The sequence below is a fragment of the Capricornis sumatraensis genome, chromosome 9 (genome assembly GCF_032405125.1).
Source record: "Capricornis sumatraensis isolate serow.1 chromosome 9, serow.2, whole genome shotgun sequence".
In the NCBI taxonomy this organism is placed as follows: domain Eukaryota; kingdom Metazoa; phylum Chordata; class Mammalia; order Artiodactyla; family Bovidae; genus Capricornis; species Capricornis sumatraensis.
This window is the reverse complement of record NC_091077.1, coordinates 6,872,069-6,892,120: the sequence shown is the minus strand read 5'-3', so window position 1 is coordinate 6,892,120 and position 20,052 is coordinate 6,872,069. Positions and strand designations below refer to the sequence as shown.

Genomic DNA, 20,052 nt, shown 5'->3' with positions numbered 1-20,052 from the left:
GAAAGCTTCGTGAAGGAGGGGACCTGAAGAATGGAGCTTCCCAGGGAGAGCAGTGCAGGAAGGGTGTGCAAGAAAAGCGAACGGCCTGTGTAACAGCCAGGAGACTGGACTGTGTGCATGCCGACCAGGAAGGAAGGGGCTTTGCCTTCTGAGGGCAGCAGGGCCACATGGTAAGCTGGAGGGTGGGGCAGATTAACCCCCGACCGTGTTGTCCCTCACAGCTGACACCGCCGCCCTCAGCCACGCGCGCCTACGAAGCAACAGCACCGGTGCACGACACTCCACGCCACGGGCCCTGGATGCTGGCCGGGGCCGCCGCCTCGGGAGCCAGAGAGACTCTGCCCCGGAGAAATCCAGGACCTCCCCCAGCGGAGGCCGCGTGCCCAAGTCAGCCTCGGTGTCCGCCCTGTCGCTCATCATCACAGCAGGTAACGCCCATGGCCCAGCCTTGTCTTGGCGTGCCTGCCCACATCCATTTTTAACCACAGGGTGGAGGCAGTTTTGGCCAGTGGTAGCTGGCAGGGGTCCTTCCAGGTGATGTGGGGGCTGCTGTTTACGGCTGAGCCCAGGAGAGGGGAAGCAGCATGGGGAGGGCACTGGCATTCTTGGCAGTGGGCGCTGCATGTGCCAAGACTCGAAGGGGAGGGAGAGGTGTCTGGGGGCATTGAAGCAGCAGCAAAGCAGCCAGAGCGATCAGTATGGGAACTTCCCTGGTGGTCCAGTGATTAAGACTCTGTGCTCCCACTAGAGGGGGCATGGTTCGATCCCTGGTCAGGGAGCTAAGATCCTACAGGCCACGTGGTGTGGTCAAAAAACAAAAACATTAAACAGCCATCAGTGTGCAGGGGAAGGTGCCTTGTGAGGGGCCCCGCAAGGCAGTGACCCCCTCCCTGAACCTTGTCCCTGCAGATGATGGCAGCGGTGGCCCCCTCATGAGCCCCCTGTCCCCACGCTCGCTGTCCTCTAACCCATCGTCCCGCGACTCCTCTCCAAGCCGAGACCCTTCCCCTGTGTGTGGCAACCTGCGGCCCCCCATCGTCATCCACAGCTCGGGCAAGAAGTACGGCTTCAATCTGCGGGCAATCCGCGTCTACATGGGCGACAGTGACGTCTACACTGTGCACCATGTGGTATGGGTAAGTTGGCCCCAGGATGGGCAGGAACAGCCGGACCTGGTTGGAGTCCGGCCCTGCCCTGGGGCAGGGCTTTCCCTGCAGAGCTGCGTTTGTTAGTCTGGGAAAGCTGGGAAACCAGGCAGAGTGGAAGCATCAGCTTGCTGGGGGCCCGAGGCTGACTCAGCTGGGCTGGGGTCTCTGTCTGTGGGGCCCAGACCACTGACCGCCTGCCCCCCGCTACCCCCACCCCAGAGTGTGGAGGAAGGAAGCCCTGCTCAGGAGGCGGGGCTGCGAGCTGGGGACCTGATCACGCACATCAATGGGGAGTCCGTCCTGGGATTGGTGCACAGGGACGTCGTGGAGCTGTTGCTGAAGGTGCAGCCCTCTCCCCCTCTACCCTCCTCACCCACCCCAGCCTACCCACAGGGCTCTGAGCCCCCACCCTTGGTCCATCCTCGGAGTACCCTGATCTCCCCGCCCTGCTGCGGTAACCCCCGTCCCCTCCCCTTTGTCTCAGCTGCCTCTTCTGTGTGGTTCTCCCCCTCCAACCACAGCATTCCACTTGGGCCCTGCATTCCTCCTCCCCTCTGCTTCTTTCTTCTCTTTTTCTTCCTTCTTTTTCATTTTTTTGGCCAAGTGGCATGCGGGACCTTAGTTCCCTGAACAGGGATCAAACCCGCACCCCATGCAGTGGAATTGCCAGTCCTAATCACTGGACAGCCAGGAAAGTCCCAGCTTCTTTCTTTAGCCCCCTTATATCACCCCTCATAGCCACTCCTCCAGGAAGCCCCCTGGGGGCCCCACTCCTGACCTTCCCTCTGGCCCAGCTTGACCCTGTGGGGGTGGTATCAGGAGGCCATCTTTGCCTCCTGCCTCCTTGAGGGCTGAGGCCTGGGGGAGGAAAGGTGGGCACAAGTGAGGAGACAAGCCGCTGGTTGGATAGCTCCTGGGACCAGTGGGTGAGTCGATGGCTCATTGGATGGATGGACAGATGGCACATATCCACCTTTGGCCCAGTGAGTGGGGAGGTCACTAGTTGTGAACTGGGTGGTTAGGATCCAGGGCTTCTGATGGACGAGTAGGTGGGTAGAGGGCTCACTGGCTAGGAGGCACACTGGCGACCCCTCGCCATCCTTCCTGCAGAGTGGCAACAAGATTGCCCTTCGGACCACAGCACTGGAGAACACGTCCATCAAGGTGGGCCCCGCGCGGAAGAACGTGACCAAGGGCCGTATGGCGCGCAGGAGCAAGCGGAGCCGAAGGCGGGAGACACAGGACCGGTGAGCAGTGGGCCGGCCCCGTGGAGGGTTGATGTAGGATGCATGGTGAGCTTGGGCAGCCCTGGCCACTGGGGGTCGGGACTTGTGGAGAATCGGGGTTTCTAACCCCTAGGCGGAAATCGCTCTTCAAGAAGATCTCAAAACAGTCGTCTGTGCTGCACACAAGCCGCAGCTTCTCCTCCGGCCTCCACCAGTCCCTGTCGTCCAGCGAAAGCCTCCCAGGCTCCCCCACCCACAGCCTGTCCCCCAGCCCCACCACACCCTGCCGCAGCCCGGCTCCCGATGCCCCAGCAGGTGGGTGCGCACCCCAGAACCACTCTGGGAAGAAGGGCCACACAGGGCTGCAGTGTTTGGCCCAGGGAGGGGGGACGAACAGAGTTGGAAGGATGAAGTGACATGATGAATGACAGCCTCAAAGGCAGCCTGGGGTGGGCAGGGCAGGTGTGAGGGCAGGGAAGGGTGTGTCCAGCAGAAGGGGCATCATAAGCAATGGGGGTCTAGACGAGGGATGCGAAAGCTAGAGGGAGGCTAGGGAGAGGGGACTGGGGGATGGATCGCGCCAAAGAGCTGGGCTCAAAGTGGGGGGGGTGGGCAGTAGGGGGCCACAGAGAGTGAGTGAGCCAGAGAAGATATGGAAGGATAGTTCTAGAGCAGGAAAGGATGGTCCCCCTGAGGTTCCCCAGTCTGTGAGAGACAGCCCTGTTTCCACTGGGTTAGCATCCGTCTAGAGGGAGAGAGAGACAGGCTGGGGCAGTCCACAGAGGAAGGAAGGCATCCTAGAGGAGAGCCACAGAGCTGCTCTCCGGAAGCCCTCCCTGCCTTCTGAGGACCCCACTGCTGTCTCTCCCTCTAGCCTACCCTGACCTCAGGGGGCTGGGGGTATCTGTGCCATCGTTGCCTTCCTTAGACCAGACATCCTCTGAGGCTGAGGCGTAGGGGTGGAGAGTGGGTACAGGCAGAGGCAGGGCCCTTATTGGATAAATTCCTGGACCACTGGGTGGATGGCTCATGGGATGGACAGATGGACAGTGGACAGGTACCTTTGGCCGAATGATTTGCTGGGACATTTAGATAAGAAGTGGGTGAAAAGGTGCTAGAGCTCTGATGGTTGAATAGGAGTTTACCGGATCTAAGCCAAAGGAAGAACCTGCGCAAACAAAGGGAAAACCAGGCCTGATAGGTGACCACATGCCTGGAAATGATATGGGCTTTGCAGTCAGTCCCAGGACCCCACCTCCAGGCTGGGACATTGAGACTGGTGGCCTGACCCTCCCCTGTCACCCGCAGACACGGCATCTCCACCCAGTGTATCCCCAAGCTCCAGCAGCCCTGCATCTCCAGCTGCCGCCGGCCACACCCGCCCCAGCTCCCTGCATGGCCTGGCCGCCAAGCTCGGGCCACCTCGCCCCAAAGCTGGCCGCCGCAAGTCCACCAGCAGCATCCCACCCTCCCCACTGGCCTGCCCACTTGTGCCCGCGCCCCCACCCCGCTCACCCTCACCCCTGCCAGGGCACCCGCCTGTGCCTGCCCGATCCCCAAGGCTGCGCCGAGGCCAGTCAGCTGACAAGCTGGGTACAGGTGAACGACTGGATGGGGATCTGGGGCGCCGCAGCCGTGGGCCGGAGTCTGAGCTGGTGATCATGCGACGGCTGCATCTATCTGAGCGCCGAGACTCCTTCAAGAAGCAAGAGGCCGTGCAGGAGGTGAGCTTTGATGAGCCACTGGAAGAAGCCACTGGGCCACCCACCTTGGTGCCGCAAATTGCCGTGGAGGGCGCTGAGGCTGTGTCAGGAGCCCTTGGACCCTCTGGGAAAGACTAATCTACCTGGCCTCCCCCTGGCCTGGCAGTCGATGCATTTTCTGTGGAATGTGTTTTCCATAAACTGACACCTGGATGGAGACTGAGCCACCAGCCTCTGACATCTGAAAGAAGAGAGGCCATCGCAGTTCTTGCCGGAAGGTGTAGACAGTGCCTCCTTCATGTTCTGGAGCTGGTCGATCAGGGGCCCGTAGGGGCAGGAATGGGAGACTAGGGTGGCATTGTAAATAGCAGCAAATCCCTGCAACTAATTTATTACTTTTTATAAGCGACAGTCAGACTGAGTCGGCACCTTAAGGCGGCTGCCCAGGTCTTGCCCCAGGCACCTGGGACCCGTCTGTAAACCCTGCCCCCCCTGGGCTGAGAAGGAAGCACTTTGGACAAGTCAACGCGTGTTCATGTTTTATGGTTTTCCTGTTCTTTTAAAGTTTTTCTGTGTGTGTGTTACTTGACCCCATCCCTGACTCAAGACCCATACATTTGAAGGGATGCAGCCTAGCTTATCAGTCCAGGCCCAGTTTGGACGACGTGGAGAGTCTGTAGACAATTCCCCTCCACCACGAAACAAAGTAATTCTGATGATGGACTGGATTCTACAGGCCACTTGCCACTATCATGGCTTCCATCTCTAGGCCAGCCTTGCTAGAGTCTGCCTCCAGTTCTATAGGCTTAGGGGTTGTGGGAACTGGGGCTTTGATGTATGAGTAGAAGTTCCCCAAATATAGACAGAGGAGTCATCCACTTCACAGGCAGACACTGATGCCCCAGGAGGCAGAGGCCTCAAAGGGCACTGCCAGGGTAGGGGAAGAATGTCCACCCTGGACAAGAATTTTTTGTATTTGATGCCTACCAGGGTGAGAACTTGACCATGATGTGTCTGAAACACCCCCTGGGAGGTGCCTTCGATATGTCACAGCCTTGCTGGGATGAAATCCAAATAAGAAAATCCAACTGGGGGGCAGTGAGGCCCAAGTTGCAATCTTGGCTTCACTGGCTCTGGGAAAATGGCTTCCCCACTCTGTGCCTCAGTTTCCTTGTGTTTACAAAACTAATACTAATGACTATTTATTAAGCACCTACTGTATGCCAAGCGCTTTTACTTGTGGCTTCTTCCTCAGTCAGCCTTGAGAAGGCTGGAGGTAGTGTTGTCCTCCCCATAACTAAGGCCTGGCAAGGGGCAAAGACATGCCCCACGCTTTCCTGGTAAGAGTCATGCAGCCAGCCCCTGTCCTGGGCATTGTCAAGGGAGCTGTGGAGAATCTGTTGTCAGATACAGCAGACTCCGACTCCAACCCTCTCCCCTGAGACGCTGTGTGACCCACTGGGCATCTCAGAGCCTCCGTTTTCCATTGGGAGATGGCTAATGTAATGGCTGTGTCCCACAGGATAAGGGCACTTTCCAGGCTCTGCAGCCCACTCTGCGTTCCTTCCAGAGCCACCCACACAGCACTGCCTGGTGTTGGAGCTAGATCAAGGCTGTGCATGACTTTTGCTCCCGCCTTCCATCCTGGAGCTGACAGTGAATAAAAGCTCACATTTACAAAGAGGAGGTCCGATGTCTGGATTTCTGAGGGGCCGAGAAAAGGGTAAGGGAAGAGTGGGGTGGGGTCGGATGAAAATAGACCCTTGGCTCAAAGTCGCCTGAAGTGGGTTTTGAAGGCTGCTGGGAGCTCACCATTGAGATCCTTCTTGATGCCTTCTCTGATCCAGGTCTCCGGCTACCCTCTCCCGGTTGAGTACCTATCATGGGCTCTGTCCCTAAAAGCTTCCTACAGACACCGTCTGGGCCTTGAAACTGTGATAATAAACAAATAAACCATCTTTGTGGCCTTTTTATACTGGTCTTCGCTTGGGCTGTGCCCTAAAATTCCCTTCACCACGTCGGAACCCAGCCTGAGTGCGTTCAGATTACTTTTGAAGTGTTAGGAAGGGTCGGAAACTTTAGCCACGCCCCTTATTTCCGAGTGTCTTCGGCTCTTTCCGGAAACAGTCATAGGCCTGCGGGCCGGCATTGGGGTAGTTCTCTCCGCCCGCGAGTTGTTTCTAGACGCTCTGGGCTACCATGGAAACTCCGGCTTTGAAGCCTGATCCCTTCTCGGCCCTCAGCTTGTTTCCTGAAACGTTCAGCTTTCTGTGGCGAGCCCGTTCCACCTAAATGCCACCTTCAGTTCCTTGAGCTCAGGGCCACCTCACTTGCTCTCGGGAGCCACCCCTGCCTCGGCAGTTTCCGGAAGCGGGTAGTCGCCTCTGGATCTAAGTCCTCAGGGCCTCGTTTGGGGCCAAGCACACTTGGTTCTTTCCAGTAAGTTTCCGAAGTTTCGGGGCCCAGCCTGTTTTGCGAGTCCGGCTGGAGAGCGCTCGGGCGTTTCCGGAATCTCAGGCATCTCAGTACAGCCGAGTCTAGCCGAGTCTAGCCTGCGAATGACTCATCTGATCCGATTGTGTTCGACCGTTTCCGGAAATGATCGGCTGTCTCTGGCCACGTTCCCCCCACGTTCCCCTCCAGTCCCGCGGGAGTACGTTCGGCTCTTTCCGGAAGCAGTCGGGCGTCCTGGGCTCCGCCTCGGCCCCAGATCACCCGCCCGGCCCGAATGCACTCGGCCATTTCCGCCGGGGGGCGGGCCCGACCAGTCGGAACCGCGGCGGCAGCGGCGGAGGCGGGGATCCCGCGGCTGCGGCGACGGCGGCCGCGGTGAAGCCACGGGTCTGGCTCGGTTCGGCGTGACGGTGGCCGCGGCGGCTGCGGTGGCGGCTACGACCAGGTAAGTGTGAGCTGTCCGCGTGGCAGGCGGGATTGAGGGTGCGCTCAGATGCGGGGCGCCCAGGCAGAGTATGGGGCCGCGGTGGAAGCCGGAACGCGAGCAGGGCTGCATCGGGCCCCGCGGGAACTGGGGGCCGCAGGGAGCGGGAGGCCTCGGGCTCGACCTGGCCCTGGTGCAGCCTGCCCTGGAAGATGAGGGTGGAACGGCGAACTGTAGGCAGAGATAAGGGGTTGGAGCCGCGGCCCTGAATTGAGGGAGGCCCTGCCGGGAGTGGGGCGTCGAGCAGTAAAGAGGGGGCGCCCAGGCATTGTGTGGGGCATAGTGGGGGTGGTGGGGTGCAAGACGGTAGAGGGTCGACTGCGCTCTGGCCCCCGAGCTGGGCTTCGGGGTCCACGCAGGCCCGAGAGCGCGTTTGCACACGCGTGAGCGCGCAGGCCTTGCATCCTCCGCCAAGCCCCCAGCCTGGCCCCTCCACCCCGCCTCTTGGATTCGGGGAGCGCTGGTTCCCAGGCGCGCACACCGGGGCGTGTGCAAACGTGTGCACGGCAGGGCGCGGAGGCGGGCAGGCAAGCGGATTCAGGCGGTTTTCTGGACGTCCCTGTCGCTGGGCCTCAGTTTCCCCATCTGTAGAATGGGGGGCCAGGGAGTGGATATGTTGGGGCGTCCCGGAATGTGGAGCTTGTGCCCAGTACTTGGACGCCTCTAGCGTTTCCCCGTGTCGACGGATAAAGCCTGACCCTCTACCTGGCCCCCAAGGCCCTGCCTGGCCTGTGGCTTTCTTAAGGCCACTCTGAACTCTTGACAAGTATTTCTTGCTGTCAAGCCTTTGCCTGTACTAGTCTTTCCGACCAGCGCTCCTCCTGTCCTCTGTGAGGAACCGCCTTTCAGAAAAGCACCGCCCCCCCACCCCACCCCACGCCCAATCTCTCAGGAAGACCCAACCTGCAGGGCTGTGATTGAGAATGTGTCTGTGCTGGGCTGTATCTCCCGAGATTGGTGACTCCTTGGGGGTGATCATTGCCCCTGCATACAGCAGCCACCCGCTTGGCAACTGCAGTGCCCTCCTTCCTTCTACCCTTTCCCAGCTCCATGTCTATTCTGGGGCTAAGGCCCTCTTGGATTCCCACCAACCCTCTTTTGTTTTAAGTACCTACTGTGGGCCTGAAGCTGAGACATGTCAGGGACACCCCCCCACCCCCACAGCGCCCCGTTCTCTCCTCCCCCTGCAGAGATCAGAGATCCATTTGCTTGGACTCACCTTTGCTTGTGCTATGACATCTGCTTGGACTTCATTCCCTATCCCTTTTGGCCCCTGCCGCCTCTTCCTGCGCTCAGCCATCCCAGCCCCTCCTCAGGGCTCCACAGCACACTGAACATCATCTCCCATTACACCCTGCACATTACGCCCTGAGCATTCAGGGTTTAACTGGCCATTTGGGATGGATGCATCCTGGGCCTTGTGAAAATGGGCAGCTCTGAGCTTTTCAGTCCTGGCTTCCTGGCCCACTGAATGGTCCAACAGAGACCTGCCTACTCTGAGCCTTAGTTTCCCCATCTCTAACAGGGGCGAAGAAAAACTTGTTTACTGAACTTGCAGTGTGCCCAGGGCAGATTCTTGGGAGCTCTGCGCCCAACAACTCCAAGGGAGGGCTATTCACCCATCTTACAGCTGGGGAAACGGAGGCCCAGAGAGGTGCAGGGACTGACCCAAGGGTACCCAGTTAGGGGATTCTAACCTGGGATTTGGGTTTGGCTCTGAATTGAGGGTGGCAGGAGTTCAAACCGACTCATGCTGCCCCACCCCTCTCCCCCTAGGTCGGAGTCCCGAGCCGAGCATGGTGACAGCCTGTGCCCTCGGCCCCCTCGCCTGGCGCAGCTGGAAGAGCCGCCAGCCTCGGGAGCCGATGGCCCCCCACGTGAGGGAGTGAGCAACCTGGCCCCACCCTACGGATTGAGGGGGGACGCAGCAGCTGAGTGACCTGAGATCAGGCTGCCGACCCCCTCCCACCAGTTGACGAATGGTGGAACAAGCAACGAGTGACCCTTGTTAGGGTCGTGAAATAATGGTGGGAAGCAAAGCGTGAGCATCCCAGGTGGTCGCCTGTAACTTCTTGGTGGAAATCGAAGCCTGAGTCCCCAAGCCCATCCATCGGACCCTCCCGGCCCCCCACCCCGGGCTGATGGGGCCACTGGGGCCCCAAGCAGCCACCTGACCATCCAGACCCCACCCTGCCAGCCATGGCTGGCCCTGAGGGCTTCCAATACCGTGCATTGTACCCATTCCGCCGGGAGCGGCCGGAGGACCTGGAGCTACTTCCGGGTGATGTGCTGGTGGTGAGCAGGGCCGCCCTGCAGGCGCTGGGCGTGGCTGAGGGCAACGAGCGCTGCCCGCAGAGCGTCGGCTGGATGCCTGGCCTCAATGAGCGTACCCGGCAACGTGGTGACTTCCCTGGCACCTATGTGGAGTTCCTGGGGCCCGTGGCCCTGGCCCGGCCTGGCCCTCGCCCACGTGGCCCCCGCCCACTGCCCGCCAGGCCCCGAGACGGGCCCCCTGAGCCAGGTGAGCAGCAGATTGGGCCCCTGGCAGGGATGAGGGAAACCGAGAGTGCCCACAGACCCTCAGTTTCCATTTTCCCATGAGGCGATGGTGCTTCTCCCTGGAGAGGAGGAATGAGGATATCTGATTGGTTGGCGGGTGTCAATCACACTGCTATGGAGGGCTGGGTGCAGTTTGTGGCTGGGCACCCAGAGGCGGACACACTAGCCTCGCCCTGCTCTCATGGGGCTTCTGGTTCAAGAAGTGAGAAAAAGGTGATCAAGTGATGACAGCTGCCGAGAGAAAGATGCCTCTCAGAGATTAGGGGGAGAAGGCAGCAGACATAGCAAAGACAAAGACCCTGAGGGGCTGTCGCAGCAGGTCAGGGAGCCAGCCCCGACGAGCGAAGCAGAGTGAAGAAGGGGCCGGGTCCTCCCCTTGGATTTCATGGGGTTGGTTTTGAAGACAATAGGGAGTGTCCAGTAAGATTCAGAGGCTCAATTTAACTTCATCTTGTGGTTTGCAGACGGAATCCCTTGAGAAACCCGCCCCCCTTTGTTGTAACCCTGGTTTTCTGATTTCCAGAATGATGGGAGCCAAAAAGCCCAAAGGTGGGCTACTCAGTCGAGGCCACGCAGCACAGTGGCGTGTGAGGATGCTCCATCCCTTTCAAAGAGACCCTCCCTCCAAAGAGCATGCTGGGAGTGGAGAACCAGGGCACTGAACATACATTGTGACTGCATGCCAGGCTGTATGCTGGGCAGGGAAACCGAGGCACAAGTTGTAGGAAGAAGGCCTATGAGTGCTGAGCACCCAGCATGGTCTGCCTCATCACTCATGGTGACCCAGCGTGGCCCCGTGTACACATGGGGAGACCAAGGTGCCAGGAAGTCGAACCACTCGCTCAGGGAGTCACCCAGTGAAGACCAAAGCCTTGAGCGGCACCATGGCCCCTCCCAATGGCCCACCTGGTTTTGTGCCCAAGGGACTCTGATGCCCAAAGAGGGTCAGCCCAGAGTCCCCACAGCATGGAGTGGCATGGTGGGGTGCCGAGGCGGCATGCTGCAGGCTTGGGCTTTGCAGCATCTGGTGTCTCCAGAGCCTGTGCCTGCGTCCCGCCTCAGCCTGGAGGAGCAGGAGGCGGCCCCATCCGGGCTCCCCGCCAGAGTCTGCCTCTCCCCCTGGTAACAGCCGCCTCCCTCCTCTGCCTGGCCTGGGTCCAGCCACCACACACATCCCCACTCCCAGGCGGCCACCCAGCTCCGCCGTCCCAGTCTCCCGGGGCCATGTGACATGGGCTAGGGCCAGCCCTCTCCAGGCCTCGGTCTCCTCATCTGGAAATGGGGGGGCGGTATTGGTCCTTTTGTTCAAGCCCTGACCCTCCGAGGACCACTGGGCAACACTCTGTAGCTGCCTGCCTTCCCTCCATGCAGCTCTGCACAGAGAGCTGCGTGCCTAGCCCTGATGTCACCTGGGGCCCCACCGGCCTGTGCATCTAGGGGAGCTTGCTCTTTTCCTGAAACTCAGTTTCTCATCCTTAAAATGGGGGGTGCTGCCTATTCTAATGGGATCTCCCTCCCTGCACTGCAGACAGGCAAATTTCAGAGTGGAGTTTCAGAACTGTGGCCCCCTTACCAGCCGGATGTCACCCACCTCCCCTTGTTTGCTCTTTTTTTTTTTTGCATTTTTGACACAGCTGGGCCTTTCTGCAGCTCAAGCACCACCTGGCCCATCACTCAGGGAGGCCCCACAGGCCCTGGCTTGCCCCTGCTGTGTGCCAGGGCGTCCCCGCCAAGGGCCAAAGCTGCATCAAATGGTGGCTGTGCTGACAGAGAGCGCCTGAACACAAAAGGTTGGGTGGGGCGAAATGTGGGGCCAGCAGGGGGCTGGGACAGGGAAGGGGGTCAGCATTTTTTAAAAGGGGGGACATTTTAAAAAAATGACTTAGAAAATGGAGAAATTTTCTTGGGATGAGATGTCCGGACCGTGGTGAGATATTTTCCTTTCATTCTTTTCAACTGCTTTGTTGTTCCCGCTAAGAAAGGAGAGATGAGGCCATTGACCAGTTTCTCAGTTGCAGGATCCGAGGCACAGAGAGGGTAGGTGCTGTGCCCGAGGTTGCCCAGCAAGCAACAGCAGAGTCCTAAACCTGCTGATGAGTGTCCTGTGGCTGCTGTAATGAACTGCCACAGCCAGTGGCTGTTCAAACAACGGGAGCATGTTCTCTCATGGTTCTAGAGACCAGAAGTCTAGACCAAGGTGTGGGCAGGGCTGTGCTCTCTCCAGAGACCTTAAGGGAGGAGCTTTCCTTGCTTCTTCCAGCTTTTAGGGGTTCCAGGCATACCTCGGTTTATTGCTACATCACCCCAATCTCTGCCTCTCTCTTCAGATGGCCTTCTCTTATAAACACACCAGTCCTTGGGTTTAGGACCCCTAATCCAAGATGGTCTCATCGTGAAATCCTTAATTACACCTGAGAGATTAGGGAGTGGACATCTCATTTGGTTGACACTGCTCAACCCACTCCACCTCGCATCTAGTTGTGTGAACTGACCTTTTAAACCCACAAGGTTGTGTCCCACCAGCTCAGCCGTCCCAGCTGGGCCTTCCGTCTCCCCCAGGGTGGTGGGCCGGATGCCAGGACCTTGGGCTGAGATGCAGCAGGCAAAGACTGGGGTGGGGTCCTTCCAGGGACCCTGTCAACACTGTGTCCCCTCCTGCCAGGCCTGACACTCCCTGACCTACCCGAGCAGTTCTCCCCCCCTGATGTGGCTCCCCCTATCCTGGTGAAGCTGGTGGAGGCCATTGAACGGACAGGTGAGCCTTGGCCTGGCTGCAGCCCCTGGATTCTGCTTGCTTGCCTCTGGGGATGGGCAGCTCATCCTCTTCCCTGGGCTCAAGTTGCATGGAGAGGCTGAGTCTGGATGCCCCAGGTCTCCATGTTGAGTTGGGGAAGGAATAACTCCCTAGGGAAGTGGACCCCTTCATAGCATGTGCCCTGCCCTCTGCTACCATCTCCCTCCCCTCCCTCTGCTCTCACCTCTGGGAGGTTGAGTAGCCACCCCAGACCCCACATGGGGTAGAGGCAGCATTTGAGAGCTGGCCTTGGCACCTAGGGTGACCCTGACCTACCCCATCCCTTCCCCCCAGGGCTGGACAGCTACAGGCCTGAGCCACCCACCATGCGCACAGGTGAGGGCAAGCTTCAGTGGGTGAGTGGGAAAGGAACCTGCCCTGGACAGGTGTGTCCCGTCCCTGCGCCCGCCTTGGACCGAGGTATCCCCCTTGCACCCACAGACTGGTCCCTGAGTGATTTGGAGCAGTGGGATGCTGCAGCCCTGTCAGATGGTGTGAAAAGCTTCCTGTTGGCGCTGCCGGCGCCCCTCGTGACACCCGAGGCCGCGGCCGAGGCACACCGAGCCCTGCGGGGTAAATCTGGCGGGAAGCCCGGGCTGGGGAAGGCATTGGGGCAGGCGGGCTCAGGCTCTGTCTCACCCAACCCTGGCCATCTGTCTGCAGAGGCTGCGGGGCCCGTGGGGCCGGCGCTGGAGCCCCCGACGCTGCCACTGCACCATGCGCTCACGCTGCGCTTCCTGCTCCAGCACCTGGGCCGGGTAGCCGGGCGCGCCCCAGCCCCGGGCCCCGCGGTCCGTGCCCTGGGCGCCACCTTCGGGCCGCTGCTGCTGCGCGCGCCGCCGCCGCCCTCTCCGCCGCCAGGGGGCGCGCCCGACGGGTGAGAGGCCGATGCTGGGGGGCGGGGCTGAGTCGTAGCAGAAAGGGGTGGGGCTCTAGAGGAAGGTGTGGCTGGAGACGTAGCCAGAGAGGGGTCTAGGAGGGGGAGAGGAGTGTGGATCAGGGCCCCATGGGGAAGAGGCCAGAGCTGTCGTGATGGGCGGGCTAGGAAGGATAACTGTGGGTGAGACTTGAGCTCCAAGAAGACTCCATCAGGGCTGGGGACAAGGCGAAGGGGCTTGGACCAGAGCAGGCAAGTGGATTGCGTCTGTACTTCCTTTCTGCTTCCCCACCCCGGGTGCTTGACTCCTGTTGTTTGTGGTATGAGCACTTACCCGTCGCTTGCTGCATGTACAGAAACGGTAGTGGGTCTCCCACGCCTGCCCGCAGCATCTACTCCTTCCACTCGCGTGCTTTCACACATACCCCCTGCCAGGTGTGCAAGTACACACAAGGCCATGTGCACACCGGCACTCACCACGCTCCCCTTCCCCCTAGGACCGAGCCCACCCCCGACTTTCCTGCGCTGCTGGTGGAGAAGCTGCTTCAGGAACACCTGGAGGAGCAGGAGGTTGCCCCCCCAGGTGACCCCCACCCCCTTGGATTAGCTCTTATTGTTGGGGATGAGAATGCTGACTCGGGGCCCTGCCAGTATCAGCAGGCTCAGTTGCCAGGGGAGCTCACCCTGGTATACAGTTGGTGCTCAATGCGTATTTGTTTTCCTGTCCCCCAGCACTGCCACCAAAACCCCCCAAGACAAAGCCAGCCCCCACAGGCCTGGCCAATGGGGGCAGCCCACCCTCCCTGCAGGACGCCGAGTGGTACTGGGGTGACATCTCCAGGTAGGACTGCTGGGCGGGGCCGCAGAAGCCAAGGGGCAGGGTCTCCCGGCGGGCAGCCCCCATCCCGGCTGTCTCCACAGGGAGGAGGTAAACGAGAAACTGCGGGACACGCCCGACGGCACCTTCCTGGTCCGAGATGCCTCCAGCAAGATCCAGGGAGAGTACACGCTGACCCTCAGGTGGGGGCCCATCCCTTCAAGGAGTCCAGGGGTGAGGGGTGGGAGGGGGCCACTCAGGTCAGAGGACTGAGGGCCGCACGGGCTGTGGCACACGGATGGACCTGCTGCTGGGCACTGACACCCCCTCACCCACCCCAGGAAGGGCGGAAACAACAAGCTGATCAAGGTCTTCCACCGAGACGGGCACTACGGCTTCTCGGAGCCGCTCACCTTCTGCTCTGTCGTGGACCTCATCACCCACTACCGCCACGAGTCACTGGCCCAGTACAACGCCAAGCTGGACACGCGGCTCCTCTACCCGGTGTCCAAGTACCAACAGGTTGGGGGCTGCAGTAGGCGCTGGGGGTGGGGGTTGGCAGTGCCCGGCTGGCACTGGGCCTCAGTTTCCCAGGTAGCTTGCCTGATGACACCGGGTATTCCCAGGACCAGATCGTCAAGGAGGACAGCGTGGAGGCGGTGGGTGCCCAGCTCAAGGTCTACCACCAGCAGTACCAGGACAAGAGCCGCGAGTACGACCAACTCTACGAGGAGTACACACGCACCTCCCAGGTACCACTGGCAAGCACACCCCAAGGAGGCCTAGGCACGGAGGGCAGTGCCAAGGTCGCAGTGCCAGACGTCCACTTCTAGGTCACAGGGCAGGCTCTTAGCACCAGGGACTGCCCTGGAAGCAGAAATCAGTGCGGTGGTGGTTTAGTTGCTAAGTTGTGTCTGACTCTTGCGATCCCATGGACTGTAGCCCACCAGGCTCCTCTGTCCATGGGATTCTCCAGGCAAGAATACTGGAGTGGGTTGCCATTTCCTTCTCCAGAGGATCTTCCCGACCTAGGGATTGAATCCGTGACTCCTGCATTGCAGGCAGATTCTTTACCAACTGAGCTATGAGAGAAGCCCAGAAATCAATATATATGATTCTAAAAACAAACAAAAACACAAATGAGGAGGTACCAAGCAGCCTCACGAGCGACTGAGCCATGGGAGGTGTCTTGGTTGAGCCCCTGGGTCTCAGTCTCCCCGTCTGGAAACTGGGACCATGAGCTTCGGTTCCTTTTCTTCTCCATCCCCTTCAACCTGGATGTTATCAAAATGATGGTAACCACCTCACCAAGAGTTGCCTAAGACAAAGGGTCAGGAGGTCATGGGAAAGAGCAGTGTCTTTTAAAAACAGGCAAGTGGGGAAAGGTTTTATCACTCCGGGACTGTGTTAATAAACTTCTTTTGTAAGTTGAGATGCAACTTATTCAGATTGAACATCCCATCTCCATCCGGGAGTTTCTGTCTCCCCTGTAATCTCTGAGCAGTCTCCTTCTTGTCTCCTTTCTAGAGACAGGTTACCTGAGGTTCTGAGTGGACAGGACAACTGTCTGGGATCAGTTAGGAGCATCATGACCTTGGAAATGGCTTAGGCCTCCTGAGCCTCAGTTTCCCCATTAACAATTCTGACTTTGTATAGGCTGTTGGGAGGTTTGATGAGAGGATGCATGAAAGGGGCTTGGTGCAGCATCTACCCTGAGAAGGAGCTCCATGAATTGTAGCAACTAGATTTATCATTAATTCTCAGCAGCGCTCATGCACCCAGTTGTTTTGTAAGATGCCCCAAGGAGAATCTAAAAGAAGAGTGGGTTGGGGTATGTGGGCTTTGAAGGCTGAATAGGAGTTCTTTCGGTGCAGCTGGAGGAACAGTGCGCCTGGTGGAGGGACCAGCTTGAGCAATGTCTCCATATCAGAGTTGGGATCTGCCTTTACCTCTCATGAGGGCCTTGCCGGGAGTCCCAGGAGGTGCTCAGACTTACCCCTCTTCTAGGAACTGCAGATGAAGCGCACAGCCATCGAAGCCTTCAATGAGACCATCAAGATCTTTGAAGAGCAGGGCCAGACGCAGGAGAAGTGCAGCAAGGAATATCTGGAGCGCTTCCGACGTGAGGGCAATGAGAAAGAAATGCAGAGGTGAGTGCAGTTCCTCTTCTCTGCCCTGCTGCACCCTGCTCCAACACAGCTCAAGTGGGGAAGGAAGGGAAACAGGGTGGGCAGCCTGGGTTCCAGGGGGGGAGAAAGGGTCAGTTTAAGTGGGCTTTGAAGGGTGAATAGGAGTTTACCGGAAAGAGAGCTCAGGGAAGCAGCGGCTTAGAGACTGGGAGCCAGCCTGAGGCCTCTGAGCCACTCCTCCCACAGGATCCTGCTCAACTCGGAGCGGCTCAAGTCTCGCATTGCTGAGATCCACGAGAGCCGCACAAAGCTGGAGCAGGAGCTGCGGGCACAGGCCTCTGACAACCGAGAGATCGACAAGCGCATGAACAGCCTCAAGCCAGACCTCATGCAGTTGCGCAAGATCCGAGACCAGTACCTTGTGTGAGTGCCTGGCTCTGCGCTCGCCTGGGGGGGCCCCCCCGTTATTGCAGGGGCACCTGGAGGGGTGACCTCTGCATGTGTCTCATTCACCTTCTCCACCAGGTAGTCCCGTCTACCTCCCTACCCCCTCATCTGTCCACCAGCCCCCTTCCCCTTTGATCAGGCCCCTCCTGGCCCGCTCAGAAGGGCTCTTGGACTTCCCTGGTGATCCAGCGGATAAGACTCTCTGCTTCCATGGCAGGGGGCACGGGTTTGATCCCTGGCCGAGGAACTAAGCATGGTGCTGCCAAAAAAACGGGGTCCCTGTACAGCAGCTCCATTCAGCCTCAGCTGTGAAATGGGAGCACTGCTGCTACACGGCTGACTCACTGGGAGCCCCCGACAGGATCTGCTCCATGAATGCCTGCTCCGTGACCCGGCATGCAGTGCCCAACCTGAGCCCAAGATCCCGTTTCTGAGGCTTCCCCCTCCCACCTGGGCCTTTGACACTTGTGTGCACCTAGTGTGCGCTGAGCACCGTGCATACATTAGCTCGCTTGGTCCTCTGAAATACTGTGAAGTTTCCCTTTCGCAGGTGGGGGAAACTAAGGTTCAGAACAGACAGCTGCCATGTGCAAAGGCACACTCCTTGCAGCCCCCTGGACTGAGCTTCTGATGCTGATAGCACCTTGTGATGGCACAGTCGGGGGTCTCAAAAAAGTGTTAACAGAAACAATAAATGGGGGGGGGGTGCGGGGGCGGGGCAGCGGAGCGGGGTTCCCTGGCATGCCTGGGGCATCCACCTGGGTTGAAGCTGTCCTTGTCCTGGCCGAGGCTGACCCCTTGTGGCAACCGGGGGTACTGCACCCAAAACCTACTCTGGTCAGCCCTTGTCTCCAGCCTGGCTGGTCAGGACCACGGAGGGCTTGCCTTTCCTATGCTGCAGCCTCTGTTCCCCTCCCAGCCAAGCAGCAGGAGCCCACCTTTCCTCTTCCCTCCAGGTGGCTCACTCAGAAAGGTGCCCGGCAGAAGAAAATCAACGAATGGTTGGGGATCAAGAACGAGACTGAGGAGTGAGTGACCACTTCAGGCGGAGGGTGGAGGGGTGTTCTTAGAGGAGGGGCCGTTTTTGTGGGTTTTGCAGGGTGAATAGGAGTTCACCAGGGAAGGAGCATTGTCCAGGTGACAGAGGGACCTTGGAGGCTGGTGAGTAAGTGACCAGGGCTCCTCCCTGCCTCCCCCACAGCCAGTACTCACTGATGGAGGATGAGGATGACCTCCCCCACCACGAGGAACGCACATGGTATGTAGGCAAGATCAACCGCACCCAAGCTGAGGAAATGCTGAGTGGCAAGCGGGACGGTACCTTCCTCATCCGTGAGAGCAGCCAGCGGGGTTGCTACGCCTGTTCTGTGGTGTGAGTGCCTGGCCTGGGAACTGAGAATGGCTGAGTGTTGGGAGGGGGATCCACCCATTCCTTCTTAGGGCTCTCATTGAGCACCAGCTGTATGTTCGGCCTTGGGAGACAGTCGGGAAGAACCCCTGGGTTCTTGGGAATAGGGCAGGAAGCTGGGGCAGGATCAAAGCAGGAGATGGCAGGGTCAGGGCCAGGTTGGCAGCCAGCACCCAGGAGGTGGGGAAGTAGGGGTCCCGGACGGGGTCACCTGAGAGGAGCCGTGGGGTGGAGTTGGGAAAGCCTGCGAGGGTGGGCGTCCTTCTGACCCAGTCGGGCCCCCCGCAGGGTGGACGGCGATACCAAGCACTGCGTCATCTACCGCACGGCCACGGGCTTCGGCTTCGCGGAGCCCTACAACCTGTACGGGTCCCTGAAGGAGCTCGTCCTCCACTACCAGCACGCCTCCCTGGTGCAGCACAATGACGCGCTGACCGTCACGCTCGCTCACCCCGTGCGCGCCCCCGGGCCTGGGCCCCCGCCCGCTGCACGCTGAGCAGGCGCGCGGGCCCAGAGCGGAGCCGCGCCCCGGCGGAGGCTGCGGTGGCCGCCGCATCTGGACTCTGTCTTTCTAACCTGTCTCTTCCTTGGGTTTCCTCCGCCTGTCTCTTCTTTGTGAATCTCTCCAGGTGTGTCTGTTTTTCTTTCTCTCTCTGCAGTTCTGTCTCAGTCTCTCCTCTGTGTCTGCCTCTCTCTCCATCTTTATCTGGGTCTCTTTCTGTCCCCCGCTGTCACTCTGTCTCTTTCTAGCTCCATCTGTCCGTCCCCTCTCTCTCTCTCCCCTTCCCCGTCTCTGTGTATCCGCGTTGGGGGTCCCGCCTCCCCAACTCCACAGCCCCTGCCCCCATAATCACTGCCCTCCAACGGCTCTGGCCACCCACAACCTTGTGCCCTGTCCCCCACGGGCCTCCAGGGGTCCCCAGAGCCCCACCTGGCTGCACCTGCCGTGTTTACAGAGGCCCCTGGGTTGCGTGGCCCCCGCCTGGGTGCCCCGATTTTTAAGCCATAGACCTGGGGTCAGGGCAGGAAGGAACTTCGCTTGGCCACTTCCAAGAACCTCAGCCGTGACGTCTGGGGCCAGGCGGGACCTGCCCCATAGACCCCAACTTCCCCTTCAAACCCTGAAGTGAAACCCGGCCCCGGGTTGTCCCCACCGTGGGGCTGCTGCCAAGAAGTACCCCTGAAAAAGAAAATAATTAAAAATAAACTCACAGGCTGACCCCAGGCCTCCCAGGAACTTGAGGCCACCAGCACCTCTGGGCAGCCGGCACATAACGCTGCCGGCAGCACCGTAGTCAACGCAGACTTAGGTCTTCTCCGTCATGTTGGGCTCTGATTTTATTTTTCCTTAAGTGTACCTAAAGCCCTCTTTTCTCTCCTCTTTTGGGACGAGAGCCCTGATTTTCTATGCCACCCACGGACCCCAACCCCCTTTTCCTGCCTGTCTGGCTAGGCTGGCAGGCGGGTTTTGTATGGTACGTTGATACTGATACGGATATAAAACATTGAAATCGATGGATGCTTCTGTTTTCAGTGACACACTTTAGCTCTGGGCTGCCAAATGAAGGCTGCCAACCCCTGCCTCCTCCCCGACCTCCCTCCCCATTGCAGTTTAGATTGCTCACGTGCAAAGAAATTGAGACCTGCCTGAGGTCACACGGCAGAGAGGCTCAGACCCCAACCTCTGCTGCAGGGACCCCAGACCATAGCTCCCAGGTTTGAGTTTGAGTTCCGACACTCAGCCACCATCCCTACCTCCAGAAAATCGCCACCCCTCTAATGTGCAGCTTCCTCATGGCCAGGCAGAAAAGACTGTCACACTCCCTCCCATGCCACCCATAGGGGCCTCCTGTGTCCTGGATCCCCGCAGTGTCAGCCCCTCTCTCCACACCTGTCCGGTGCGGCCTGCTGTGGCTCTAGAGACACTGAGCTGGGTCCTCATGGTGGCACTAACCCAGACTCAGTCACCATTCCCTACCCTCCCCAGGGTCCCTGTCTCAACCCTC

At 59.4% G+C, this 20,052-nt stretch overlaps 2 protein-coding genes across 7 annotated transcripts in view; both read left to right on the top strand.

The window, feature by feature from the left end:
• The window catches only part of MAST3 (microtubule associated serine/threonine kinase 3), a 31,102-nt gene extending 25,103 nt beyond the window's left edge, over window positions 1-5,999 (top strand). For all 6 annotated transcript variants that reach the window (XM_068979557.1, XM_068979555.1, XM_068979561.1 and 3 more), the window contains 6 exons: window positions 222-428; window positions 910-1,136; window positions 1,368-1,490; window positions 2,259-2,395; window positions 2,508-2,689; window positions 3,683-5,999. In XM_068979557.1, the coding sequence (XP_068835658.1) occupies window positions 222-428; window positions 910-1,136; window positions 1,368-1,490; window positions 2,259-2,395; window positions 2,508-2,689; window positions 3,683-4,215 (1,409 nt within the window). In that variant the 3' untranslated portion in view covers window positions 4,216-5,999. The remainder of the gene's footprint in view (window positions 1-221; window positions 429-909; window positions 1,137-1,367; window positions 1,491-2,258; window positions 2,396-2,507; window positions 2,690-3,682) is intronic.
• An 890-nt stretch (window positions 6,000-6,889) lies between these two features.
• On the top strand, window positions 6,890-18,542 carry PIK3R2 (phosphoinositide-3-kinase regulatory subunit 2). The gene is made up of 16 exons (XM_068979587.1): window positions 6,890-6,976; window positions 8,792-9,536; window positions 12,237-12,329; window positions 12,663-12,704; window positions 12,810-12,941; window positions 13,032-13,245; window positions 13,743-13,828; window positions 13,978-14,086; window positions 14,167-14,265; window positions 14,404-14,584; window positions 14,689-14,814; window positions 16,070-16,212; window positions 16,438-16,614; window positions 17,595-17,666; window positions 17,840-18,010; window positions 18,335-18,542. Exons 2-16 carry the CDS (start codon window positions 9,215-9,217, stop codon window positions 18,540-18,542), a joined length of 2,175 nt encoding a protein of 724 aa, XP_068835688.1. The 5' UTR covers window positions 6,890-6,976; window positions 8,792-9,214.
• The last annotated feature ends 1,510 nt before the right edge of the window (window positions 18,543-20,052 follow it).

Bases quoted from the DNA above. Each gene is read 5' to 3' on its own strand.
- PIK3R2 (XM_068979587.1), top strand. From the start codon at position 9,215: ATGGCTGGCCCTGAGGGCTTCCAATACCGTGCATTGTACCCATTCCGC. The intron at 12,330-12,662 runs GTGAGCCTTGGC...CCTTCCCCCCAG, and splicing joins GGAGGCCATTGAACGGACAG to GGCTGGACAGCTACAGGCCT. The intron at 17,667-17,839 runs GTGAGTGACCAC...CCTCCCCCACAG, and splicing joins ATCAAGAACGAGACTGAGGA to CCAGTACTCACTGATGGAGG.